Source organism: Drosophila mojavensis, unplaced genomic scaffold, assembly GCF_018153725.1.
Source record: "Drosophila mojavensis isolate 15081-1352.22 unplaced genomic scaffold, ASM1815372v1 contig_36, whole genome shotgun sequence".
NCBI classification, from domain to species: Eukaryota; Metazoa; Arthropoda; class Insecta; order Diptera; family Drosophilidae; genus Drosophila; species Drosophila mojavensis.
Genome location: NW_025318858.1, coordinates 1,827,424 through 1,841,501, shown reverse-complemented (window position 1 = coordinate 1,841,501; position 14,078 = coordinate 1,827,424). Strand labels below are relative to the sequence as shown.

Genomic DNA, 14,078 nt, shown 5'->3' with positions numbered 1-14,078 from the left:
TGTATATGCTTCTATGATATCATATCAGTTGGCGGAGAAAAAAAAAAACAATATCTTCCAAAGAGCTAGAGCAAAATGATTTGTCAGTTAAGCAAATGCAAATTAACTCTTCAAATTTGCCAAAAATTATGATTATTATTAAATTTTTGTATTACTTAACGAAAATCTTTAGGCTTACTAACAAGAAAATAAATGTATTTGAAATTATCAAATAATAATCATATACAAATTTATACAAATATTTTTAAATTGAATTTCAAATAAGGCAGAATTTGATTCAATTCAAGAAAATCTGAATTCTATTTGCCTTTCTACGAATTTGTTATATTTTTTTGGTTCAAGATCAAACACGTGTCAAGGTATTTTGAAATTCAGATTACGTCTTCAGTTGCATACAATTAAAATCTCGACTGAAACAGTTTATACAAATTTGAATTGAATCGCTGTGGGCAACATTAAAATGTTGTCTTTAAAGTAATATGGAGCTATAAGCCTAAGCAGCTGAAGCTGGAATTTCGCCCACAATCTGCTTGACTGATTGAAAGATCATAGCTCTAGTTAGTAGCTTAAACTAATTAAAGTGCAACTGTTAATTTTTTATACACTTTTCATAGAAAAGTTTAACTCCTCAAAATTCTTATAGAATATGTTAACTTTCAACTCCCTAGAGAGCATCTGCTGGTCGAGCAAACTCCACTCAATACACTCGATTTCCATTCTGGCTACACAAATTCAACAATTCGAAGCACATTAACCGCATCAATTTTCCAGCTAAACAACTAGAGGCCACAACAACAGCAGCAGATCATTAAACATACAAAAGGCAATAAATACACGCGCACGCTGCCATACACACACACACACACACACACACACACTCCCACAGGTCGTATAAGATATGCACATATAAAGAGCTTTGCAGAGAGGTCGCAATTATTTATGCCGAGGCGGCAACAACTTTTGACAAATTTTTTGGCAAAACATTTTGCGTAATAAATTTATTTTAATTACAACGCCAAAAAGTGGGCGTGGGCGTGGCTACGGTCGGTAATGAATGCGCTTCAATTAAATGAAATATTCATAGAGCGTGAGAGCGCGAGTGAGTGAGCGAGAAGGCACTAGCGCAGGCTCCGCCGGAATACCTGCGGCCAAGCATGTTTTATGAGCCAACAGCCGGCACCCAGCTAACGGGTCCACGAGCCCAAAGCTGCCCAACCAGGGAGCATTCGACGACAACACCTACTAAACGAAAAAGTGAGAAAGTGGATTGTTAGCGACAGCCCTAGTACGCTTTCTCTGATAGAGAATATGAGATGAGAGAATATGAGAATATCGGATGGGATAGTGTTGTATAGTATGAAGACAATGTATTTGGGTAGAGTATATTAGCTGAGTGTATATGTGTAGCATATTCAGGGCTAGTATGATATGGTGCGGTCTTTAAAGGAAGAGAAAATATAGCATATACTCTACTATGGTGATCTTATCTTCAGTGTATAATCTCTCATATTTCATATTTAAATTTTTAGCTTTTTCGTTTAATTTCTTTTGAAACCTAATTTATTTATAGTTTATTTATTTATATTTTATTCTTCTTCTTCTATCTTCTCTAAGCTATAGTCTATAGCCTATAGACCATTTATAATCATCTATCTTCCATGCCAATTTAATGCTCTCAACATATAACTGAAAACCCTTACGATCCAGAGTTTATGTCTTTGCTAAAATATCCCCACTAGGGTAGAGTATTCCATGTAACCCCAAATGGCGCAGCAGCAGGCAGCCCGTGCGGAGTCTGTTTGTAGCCCGGTTAGGAGCTTGTTAATTATGGCAGAGCCAACTGTGAGCACTATCCGGCGGTCGGTAGCCGGCAGAGAGCAGCTGGCAGCCGGACATCGGTTCTATGCATCATTCAAACAATTTACCAATTTCGCTTTGTCTATCTCTCTGTGTGTGTGTGTGTGTGTGTGTGGGTGTTTCAGTTGTTGACTGACCACTCATAAAATGTTTATTAGGTAATGAAACATAACAACAAGCGCTGCGCACATAAATTTCAAACGAAGCCTTTGCACTTTGTGCCCCATTTTGGTTCGCTCGTGCGCTGTTTGCGTTGCGCTTCACGGCAAAGAAAATTGCAAAATTTGTTAATTGCGTTTTTGAAGCGGAAACTCCTTTGTCCGCCAACAATCCACCATTCACATTATGTCAATTATGTGTCAAAAAGGAATCAATGACGCTCAAATTTCGCTGAACAGCGTATGATATATATTTTATAATGATATTGAAGTCTTCTTTGTGGATATAGAAGAGCGATAGCAATTGAAAATTGGCCAACGGAATATGCGAAACTGATGAAAATTTATAAATGAGTCAGAGAGAGAACTCATTTTCTCTATAATGCAGACGAAGTCTTGGGAAATTGGGGTATAGTTGCTATCATATCATAGTTAAAGATTTGAGATCTGTAGAATTGAAGAATTGTAAAATTAATATTTATAGGAGACAGTATAATTTTGGCAACAAAGATAGATAAGTCTTGAATCGACCTGATCCTATCCTGCATTCCCTTGCTTGATTGCCCTAAAACTGAAGATATGAAGTGCATACCGCAGTTTAAATATTCTGTAAACTATCGATAGCTTTTAATCGATAAATTATATCTGAGAAAATTCTTAAAAATTATGCCAAAGAGAGAATTGCCTACTTTAGAGTAAAATTTGTATTTATAGTTAGCCTTCAGAAAGATAAATAACCAAAATATCTAAAGCAATCCGAGTGGAAGCTATTCAGCAAATAGCCTTGCTCAATAGCTTCTCACGATTGCTGCTCGTAAACTTATTTTTTTCTAGTCGTCTATCAGAATAGCTGGAACTTAAAGAACGCTTGGAATTACATAATTTAAATATAAAATCTATAATCTTCTATTTATCATATTTTACTTATTCATAAAACCAAAAAATCGTTAAAAATTGATCAAAATCGATATCATATTTTATTATTTAAGCAATTTATATCAATTTATATTATTCCACTCTCCATAATCTCTCTCCCATCTATATACATATATATATATTACTCGTCTACTGTCGATCAATCGTCACAAGCCAAATCCGTTGCCAAACGCATTTGGCAAACAAATGCACGAAGCGTGCGCATCAAAGTATGCAAAAGTTTTCTGCTTCTGCTTCTTCTTCGTCGTCTATTATTGAGAGGGGCGGTGAGAGGCGTGTCACAACCGCAGGCAACGATTTGCACTTCCACTTGACTTAAAGTATGAGCAGAGCGGGAGCCAAGCGAGTGAGAGAGGGGCTTGTGGCTCGCAAAGAGGGGAGGGGAAGGGGGCAACTGTCACGTGGTGAAGTGTGCGTGGCAAATGCAGAAAATGTATTTATGCAAAAGTTGCAATTGTCAGCGCTGGTGCAAAGTGCAAAAGTGTTGCGCGAAATCAACGACAAGTATTCGCTTACACACATACACACACACACACACATAGACAGACAGACAGACAGACAGACTCACTGATATATAAAAGAGACAAACTGTGGCAAGTTTATGCGGCGCTGTTCGTGATATGTTTAGTATCAAAATGAGATTATTTTGCTTGTGATAAATTTTCTAAAAATTCTCAAATAGTTTTATGCCAAGAAACATTGAGTTGAAAAGCATATTAAGTATCTAAAAATACATTAATAATGTAAAAATAATGGGCAATGAAAATACTTCGAAATATTTACAAATACTTTTATTTTATACATTAAAAAATTAATAAAAATAAATGACATCAATAATTGGAAACTATTTTAACATATTAAAAAAAAATTAAAATAAAAATCATATAATCAAATAATAATTGAAATAAATTCGATTTGGAAAAATTAGGATGTAAGATTAAAAAAAAACTCATTTATATAATAATAATATATAAAGAAATATTTTAGTTTATAAAAAATATATATATATATTTTGGTAACAAAAAAAATGTTTTTACTTTTTTTACTTATCAAAATATAAAATATAATAAACTTAAAAATTTTTAGAAAAGTAATAGATTAAAATATGGTGATTATTGCTATTATTTTGATTCATTAAAGTTCTTGCAATAATTTTATAAAGTGTCTAAATCTGAATGTGTTAAAAAATATTAGGAAATATATTAAATTCTACAGCCCATAGGCTGTTGACTGTTCCGTTTGTAGCTGCTCTTGGAATTTCTAAGATTTGAATTTTACAATCCTTAAGTTTTTATTCCCCGAACCAGGCACCATTTGTACCTTGAGTTGCTATTCAATATTTATTTTTCAATTTTCACCTGAAACTTATTCAAATAAAAACTCAAACGCATAAACCCATATACTTATGCTTTCACACGAACACCGCAAACTTTGACAAGCGTTGACTTTTCAAATATCCTAACACACACACACACACACACACACACAGACACTCACCACACATACATATTTTTGTTGGTAGACTTTTTGTGGAGTGAGCTCAGAGCGCACCTGGCTGAGTGTTTTGGTATTTGAAATGAGTTTTGCATTGCCGAACTGTCGCCAAGTGTTGATTATGTTTCGCAGCTTTTGTCACATAATACAGATAGATATATATATATTTATATATATATAGTTGAATGATATATTGAATGCACTGCTCGTCGACTCGATTTGCATTCATGGCCCGATGCGCTTATTGAACGCAAATGCATTTGGAGCGGCAATCCATTCAAAATATATATAAATATATTTCTAGTATATTTCCTCATAGAGTATATTTATATACATATAAATAATTTATTTGTATATTTTGCATATAGAAATACAAGTATTTATATTCAAATCGCGTGCTTAGCCGAAAGCATTCAAAAACTTGCTGACCCATTTGCATGTGGAATAGGGTTACGCACTCACACGCGTGCCATAATAATACCCTGTTGACTGGGACTGTATTGCTCTATCAATGTAGAGCAGTAGATAGTGGATTACTGTTAGGCATAGTAGTTAAGCTGTGACTTTAACTTAGTTTTCTCTTAAGTAAAAGCTTTAGTAGGCCAATAGAAATTATAACTTAAAGCATTAGAGTTAACCATCGATACTTATATGTACTCTTATCGATACTTAACTATCGCATATAGAGAAGTGAATTCAATTCGAACGGAAAGACGTGAATAGATTCGTATAAATAATTAAGATAAATTTGGAATAAAAACTTTAAACGTAGCTCATATTTTCAATTGTTCTAAGAACGGGTAAATGAAATACTAGAAATATTATATTATAGCATAAGGCAAAGCGAACCAGCTACTTTTTCATATATCATATTACACCCAAGTCTATTAGATGTTAAAGTATATTCTAAAATTATCTTAAGATATATATTTTAAAAATTTAAACTAAATTTATATACTTTTCTTTACCTATCCATGAAAATATCTGCCAAAATATTTCTTCAATATATTTAGGATAAGTTTCTCAATAATTTACAGGGTATTTCTTGGGTGTCATTTCGCTTTCATCTCACAAAATTCTGCCATTTATACTATGGACAAAATTAAGCCCAATTAATGGGCAACTAAACATGAATTTAAAGCGCATTTTAATAGAGTTTTTAATTAAATTAAATTTTTTTTTGCCATTTCAACATTATTTATTAGCGAGCTTAACAAGCACTAAACTATATCGATTTACCAAGCCCTCCTCTGCTTCTTCTCTCTCATTGCAGCCGACATTATACAGGATTTAGCAAATTAAACTAATTGCCAGTTAAGAGACAGCAACAACAACAACAACCAAACAACCAAAGCAACAACAGCAAAATATTTAAAAATATTAAAAAATGAAACATAATTTAAAATGAACAACACGTTTTGACATTAGCATTAAGTAAGTAAAGCGAGCGCAAAAATACCATTAAATTCTGCACTGTTTTAGGTATTTAAGTGGCATTTAAAAATATGCATTACATAATTTTTGTAGGTGTCTGCTAAACGGAGAAAAAAAAAAGAAAACATGAAATGTGAAGCAAAACAAAAAAAAATGCAAAAACGTGAGAAATCCGTTCATGTAAAACAAAATTTCGACCAAAAGCAAAAACTAAACAAAAAAACTTAGATTTAATACCTAGTGTATAAATAAAATACTTAAAATACCATAAAAAATACTCAACAAATATACATGTATATTAACTTAAACAAAGCGTGCACTTTAGATAAGTTTTGTAGCATATACAAAAATAGGAGCTAGAGGAAATTGAGTTGAAAAAGTATACGACATTTTAATGCACTACAGAAGGTGCTCTTGCAGTGGATGCGATTTGATTATGCGATGAGGGAATCGGAAAAGGAAGTTTGTTAGCAACTGAGGAGAAGCTTGTCGTAAAATTCCTTGCAGATACTACGGATAATGATAATTCACAATGAAAGATCGAAAATATATAGAAAAATTCGTTTAATATCAGATAAATACTTTTTAGTATGTGATGAATCTTGTGAGGGAATCGGATAAGGAATTTGGTTAGCTACTGAGGGGAACTGAGGAGAAGGAATAATATTTATATGCATACATATATTATATATCCTTGTAGTCTCTACAGTGTCTGATACTTTTTTCTTTCTTCTGATCAAAAATAGTCCTAGAAATTCATTTTAATTTACATTGCTGCTAAATACCTTTTATTAAGCAATGAATCTTGTGAGGGAATCGATAAAGGGAATTGTGTAGAGGCAATAACCTATGCATATACCTTATATTCCTGGTAGTTTCTACAGTGTCTCATGAAGATATATATACTCGTAATACTAAACCGAAAATAGTCACAGAAATTCTAGTCAATCGACAGGATGATTACCTGTGTTTGATTTGATTTTCCATTTTCGCTATTTTCCCATCAACATCTGCAAATAATATATCATATATCACATATTCCCTACACCGCGAATTAGGCCATTTGACTAACATTTCGTATTGTGATAATTATGTATATTTATGTATGTAAGTATGTGTCTATGAATGTGAGCCATTTAATTATAAAATGTGGCCAAATTGTTGGTTGTTCATTTGGCGAGCATTGAAAATGTGCGACAAATGCAAATAGCCAGAAAATTCGGATTGAATTCGTTGTAAAACCAAAAGCCAAACACAAAAGCCACCTTTGAGGCTGCAATTGTGCGAAAATCTATACAAAAATTGTGCGGTCAATATGGAAAATTTAGCAAAAATTAAATAAACAGTTATTGCAGAACAACACATGCACACTCACACATACACACACACATGCTACACTACAACAAAATCGTATTTTAATTGCATTTACAATATGTGGAAAAAAATGAGACGATTGGCTCAGCGAGTCGCATAGAAAATACTCTGAAGCTAGAAATTTTTAGTTGAGTCATTTTTTTGTTGAGGCTAACTATTTTTGGAATCATCACTAATAAATTATAAATTCTTTTGCCTATCGATTAACATTTTCATAGCAATTATTTTCGATATTTAATCATGAAATGAGAAATTCTCTAAAAAAATGTCCGCATAAAAATATTTCATATGTGACCGATAAGCTGTCCCTGTTTAAATTAATTACTATTTTGTTTAAATCTCCCTTTTCGATAACCATTCCGATAATATTTGTTATCTAATTGCATTGATATAATTGAAAGATAAATAATATTCTCTATGGATTTGCTACCTTGATAGAAATTTCTGTAGAAACTTCTGTAGCAATAGATGCTATAATGAATGTGTGCTATTCACGTATATCGATAACTACCTGTACACCTATATATCGATATATTTGTTGCATATATAGTGGATAATATAATGAATGTTTTCTATTCATGTATATCGATAACTATCAGAACATCGGCCACCTATCTATTTGTGCTATTATAACGGATAATATAATGAAAATGTGCAATTCATCGATGACATCGCTTAAATTAATAGAGATGCAACAATGATAAGCTCGACTATCGATAGGAATATGTTTCAAAGCACAGTCTCAGACATAGTAATTTGTACTAGTTCAGCCATTCTGCATAGTATTTCATAGCGAAATCAACGTATCCACTGCATAGAGTATGCCGCGATAAAAAAAGATAGAAAAAATAAACACAATCGAAACCTATTGAAATGGCAAAGGCCACTCATTAGCCTTTGTTTTTGTGTGTCACTGAGTGTGAGTGAGTGTGTGTGTGTGTGTGTGCGAGTGTGTGTGAGTGGCTTATTGAGTCGAACAATGCGCGGGTGAAGGATGATCAACAACTAATTGCACTGCTAATTTCAATTGTTGCATTGTCGTCGCTTATAATCACGAAAATTGTAATTACAAATTACAATTGAGAGCCCGTTTTTACGCAAATTAGATTGTGCAAATGCTGTAAATTAATTTCGAGAGCCGAAATTGCCGTTGACAAAATCAAAGCGCAAAATTTCAATTTATTTGCCGCATTCTTCGGGCCTAATTGCCCAATGCGCAATTAACTAGGACAACCAAATGCCATTTACCAGCTATATATTTATTAAGGCGCTTAAAGGCCAAGAAATTCCAAATCCACTCTGATATTATCACAGTGAGCTGTAAATAGATTCTATATTAAATTCTGTAATAAGCCACAAATGTGAAGAAAACAACATTAATGATGAGAATAGAAATTTTATAACTTAGATATTGACACCAAAATTATTTCAATTTCTTCGAATAAAATGGATTTTATGGCAATTTATATGTGTGTATATATTCATATATATACAAGTCTATATTGTGAATGGCTTCTGTTTCAATTTTACGTTACTCTGCTGCTGCTCACGTCTTCCTCCCTTAAAATAAAATAGAGAAATAATAGACACAATGTTGTTAATTGATTATTTAATTTTTTTATTTTTTTTATTTTTCAATACTTTCCAATTAATATGAAATGAATAAAATCCAATTTATATTTGTTTATCTAATGCAATTATGTTTATTTCAATATGATATTCATGTATTTTCGCTGCCCTTTCTTTATATTCAATCTACAATTTCAATCATTTACACAGATAATTAGCTTTTTAACATTTTTTATTCCGCCTCTCTCCCCTTCTCTTTCTCGCTCGCTCAGCAAGACTATAAGCTCACTCAGCTCCCTGCCATAAAGCCCACCTCTATGCGAATCTAAACTCTTGCACGCATTGCTATAAACTAAATTTTGAAGCACATTTCTCCATTTACTCTGCCAAAAAATAAAGGAAAACAAAATGAAAATGAAGTAGCAAAAATGCAATTTTCATGTTTTCGTGTTTTTGGCAACGAAATAGGTTGTAAAAAAAAAAATAAAAAATAAAAAAACACACACAAAGAATATAAAACACTAAATTAGTTTTTTATATATTTGAATATATAAAAATAAAAATGCTAAACTATTACAAACTATGTGCGAAATATAAGCTGCGGTAGCATTTTATGCAAAACTTGAACCAATTTGATTTTACTTTTGGAAAATAAACATGAAAATTTAAAAAAAAAAAAGGATTGCATAAAAAACTGATTTTTATTCCAGCGAAAAGTGTAATTGAGGCATTTATTTTGATATCAAATAAACAAATAAGCCACTCAAAAAATCCAGAAAACAAAAAAAAAAACCCAAACAAATTTTTAAATATATATATATAGAATAGAAGAAGTAACTGCTAGCAATGTAGATATCCTGTAATTTTATGTGTTTACGTATTGTTTTATATTAATTTTATTAAAGAAATTTTAAAACATGAAATACTTATATAAAGAACAAATAAGAAAATAGCTAATAAAAATGCAAATACCCTGTACTCGACATCAATTTGATTTGCCATAGTCAATGACTCTCTCTTAATTCGAATACCCCACTTATAAATGTGTTTTAATGTGCATGGGTATTCTCATAGGAAATACAAAAGTCAACTTCATTCACTGCATAACCCATTTAATATTAATCATAGTTAAATAATAGCAAATAAAAAATTAAAGTATGTTAAATAATTTAATCATATTCATAAAAAAAAGTAATTATATAAAGGGAAAGCGCAGCGGAATACATTTGATATTAGCAGAATAATTGTAAGCACTTTGTATATACATATATAAAATATTTACATAATTAATCATAATTCATAAAATATGAACTTGAAAAAATAAGATTTATTGTATTGTAGTATGTGCAAGAATTTAATTGATTAATTCATGTAAATACACAAATATAACTAAAAAAAAAAAAAAAAAAAAAAAAAAACTCAAATGAAAGCCAATATAAATAGTGTAGCAAAGAATTGATTAATTAAGAGTTCAGTAAGCAAAATAAATAATATACATAAATAAATAAAAATATAGAAAAATATGTTAAAATTTATTATACATTAAGAATGCTCTTTAATTATTATTTTTTTTTTTTTTTTTAATTGTAAGTTATTAAAAATTATAATTAAAACATAATAGAATTTTTTTAAATATTTTTCTATCAATTTTTTTTTTTTTTTTTTTTTTTTTTTTATTAATCACTTAACGTTATTTTTGATGTTCTATCTTCGAGTGTTTTCTCAGTCGTGCTTCTACCTAAGTCATATTCGAATTATTATTATAAGCCCTTGCATCTATGTGTTTAGCTCTAAGATAAAAAGATAAAGTAAAATAAAAATAAAATGAATTGAATCAAAAATAGTCCAACAACAAAAGCAGTGTAAGTAGTTCTTTAAGCCAAACAGATTTGATGTGCAATTAATTTTCACTTTTTCTCTCTGTAAACTAAAGAAACCAAAGTAAAGAAAATTAAATTTAAACATACATAAAACATATACATACATATATGCATAACTGAAACCATATACGATTTGCGTAGATGTTGGTCGCCAGGCGCTCCAAGCATTTTACTTAAACTAAATTTTAACTATACAAAATTAGCTGGTAAATACGAAATATATAAAATATCTATACGATATTATATGCATATGAGATATAACTAATATGAATAAACTGAAAATGTAAAACTCTAAAAAAGCGTCTCACTCTCTTCTTATTGCACTTGGCAGGGCATCTACTAGTCGAGCAGTTTCGACTAGAGCAGCACTCTGGCTTGTTTTTGATTGTTTTGATCGAGTAACGGGGCAGTCGCCTATTTTCTAGGCTACAAACACAACACATTATATATATTTATATATGTATACATACATATTAATATAGATATATATATATATCTATACATGTATCTTTCGATGCATGTATAGCACAAGCAATGGGCAGCAAGAAATGGAGTTTCCTCTCCGAAATGGCAGCCATCTGGCTGCTGTTGATGATCTACGTGCTGCTGCGGCAGGCGAACAAGGTGCTCGTCAAGATCATGAGGCGACGGGCGGCGGTGGCTAGCCGTCGGCAGCTGGCGATGGCCTCAGCAATGTACTACAGTGAAACAACGACAGCTACTGTGGCAACGGCAACAACTACAACAGCAACGGTGGCAACAACAACAGCCGACAAGTCAACAAAGCGCAGAAAGAGCAAAAGAAGTCGAGATGCTGCCGCTGCCGCTGCTGCTGCGGCTTCAGCTGCTGCTGCTGCTGCTGCTCTGCAGGTAAATTGAAAACGACAAAAAATTTATTCCAATTGTTTTGCAGGCACAATTAAAAAAAAAAAAAGACAGGCGCACAGAGTGTGCTTCTCTCTCTGTGTGTGTGTGTGTGTGTGTGCTGGCAAACCGCAAATGGTGACATTGCGCAAATAAAAAACAATTTACGATAAACATCAAATTTCCACAAATTACCTTATATTTTACGTGAGTTGCGAAACAGATTGTAAACCACACGCAGACACAAGCGGCACACACACACACAGAATGAGAAAGAGAGAATACACACACACACACAGACGCACACTGACAACAAAAAATGGCAACAATAATGGCAGCAGCAGCAAAAAAAAAAACCGCGACGCGCTGATTTTACAGCACGTTGAGCATTCGCCTCGTTGGCCATTGTTTGCACTCTGTGGCACCGGGGGTCAGGGTTCAGGTGTGCTCTCTGCCTGCCACTCTCCCTCTGTCGCTGTCTCCCCCTCCTCTTTGTATGTGCTTTAAACGTAGCAGACACGCCTACACTTAAATTTCGAAATTTGCAATTATTTTTATTGCTCGCCATTTTCGCTTGCTGTTTGCGCTGCGGCTTTGCCTTTTTGCCAGCCACTCGACAAAATGGCAACAGCAGCACGGGAGGGGGGAGCTATGGAAGTAAGTGGATAGCTCTGCGGCGGGGGTGCAGTCAAGTGTAGGGCTCGCCACTTTGTAGTACCCATCATAAATTTACCAAAAAAAAAAAAAAAAAAAAAAATAAATAAAAGCAACAACAAGCAAATGCGCTCTAGTTGAGTTGCGTTTTTCCCTCTCCCTCTCTCTTTCACTCTCCTCACTCCTCTTTCTTTCTGTGTGTGTGTTTAGGAGATGCTCTGCGCCTATCTCGGCAATTGGTATTCATATGAGCTTCTGATTTGGTATAATTGATTTGAAAGTTAACTTTAAGATTATTTTTAATGTATTTTTTTATCATTTCATTTTTCAGTATTTTTTCAGTACTAACTAATTGTAGTTAAAATAATTTCACAACCTAATCCCATATTTTCTGTTACTGTTTATTTATTTATTTTTTTTTTTTTGTCTTAAGTATTTCTTATATCATGTCAATAATTGTTATTTGTATTTAATTTCGGTTAGATTACCAATTAGATTATTTTTTATTCTATTTTTTAGTATTTTGTTTTAAATTTTAGAATTTTTTTTTTCTATTTGGAATAATTTCTGTTGCATTTTTTTATGAAAATTTTAATTTTAATTTTTTATTCCAATAATTGTTGATTGTATTTATAAAAACTATTTGTTTTTTATTAGTTAGTATTTTATGTTAATTCTAATTAATTCTATTTAGAATAATTTCTGTTTGATTTATTTATATTTATATTATTTATTTATTTATTTATTTATTTTTTTTTTTTTTTTTTTTTTTTTTTGTTTAGTCGTATGCCATGCAAAAATTGACTAAGTTCAGTAATCCTTAAAAAGTGTTTATGCCCATTCACATACCAACAGGGTATTCAAAGTTGCACATATCTTAAATTTATCTGTCGTTCTATACATACATACACTGTTATGTACATACACTGATATGACTTTGTTATGACAGCAGAAATTGTCATGTGTTTGTCATCCGATAAAGGTCAAAATTTCTATTGCATGGGCTTTGCCTTCATACCTTGCCACAAATACTGTTTTTATTGAAATATTTACTTTAAATATATATGTGAGTGTGTGTGGCCAGTGCTGTTTACAGCCAGCTCACAGCTCTTAGCTCCCAGCTCCCAGCTCCCAGTTCCTTCTGGTTGCTTTAATGTCAAGGCTATTTTCGATAGTAAATCAAATGTCCCAGAGGACGTTGCGTGTGTTGATAAGCCACTAAAGTAGCATAAACAAGAGGAAGAGGAGAACAGCAGGGGCAGTGGCTTATAGATAGAGCGAGACAGAGTTTCGACATTTTGCTAGCTATTTTTAGCAGTGGCCAAAGGTCACTTTCATCATTTTTCAATTGTAGCCGACATGACCTCATCGAAGCTGAGTTGATAAATTATAGCTTATAGATCAAAGACTTCGCTCTATCTCCATCTCTGTCTGTGCAATGTCATTTAGCCAACTAGAAATGCCTTAGGCAACAATTTCTGTAGCTTTCTCTGCATTTTCAAATGACATTCTCCAGCTACATATGCGTTAAGCTCTCAGCTAACCCCACACACACACACAGCAATACACACGCACACACACACAAACAGAGCGCTTAGATATGTTGACAAGCTGCTCTAAATTGTAGAATATGTAGCTTTCTGCTTTGGCGTGCTCTAATTGTGCCCGTAGGTGGCTCCATTTTCAGTTGTCCTGGACTATCACATTGTTTGTATGTGTGTGTGTGTGTGTGTGCGCACAGAGTTCAATAATCCCCGAGTCCTCGCGCAGAATGGGCCAGCGGGCAAATAATTAGGCGCGTCTTTGGCCTAAGCTCGAGCAAGCAATTCGAGCCACAGCAAAAATGTGATAAGTAGCC

The 14,078-nt window shown here is 32.7% G+C and overlaps 2 protein-coding genes across 3 annotated transcripts in view; both read left to right on the top strand.

Annotated features, from left to right (window-relative positions):
* LOC6575753 (hemicentin-2) overlaps window positions 1-5,823 on the top strand; it is a 142,901-nt gene extending 137,078 nt beyond the window's left edge. For both annotated transcript variants that reach the window (XM_032728994.2, XM_015164796.3), the window contains one exon: window positions 5,719-5,823. In XM_032728994.2, the coding sequence (XP_032584885.1) occupies window positions 5,719-5,747 (29 nt within the window). In that variant the 3' untranslated portion in view covers window positions 5,748-5,823. The remainder of the gene's footprint in view (window positions 1-5,718) is intronic.
* A 5,299-nt stretch (window positions 5,824-11,122) lies between these two features.
* Window positions 11,123-14,078, top strand: part of LOC6575748 (protein cappuccino) — a 44,880-nt gene continuing 41,924 nt past the window's right edge. Inside the window, exon 1 of the mRNA XM_032729468.2 lies at window positions 11,123-11,572. Coding sequence (XP_032585359.2) covers window positions 11,237-11,572 — 336 coding nt within the window. The 5' untranslated portion in view covers window positions 11,123-11,236. The remainder of the gene's footprint in view (window positions 11,573-14,078) is intronic.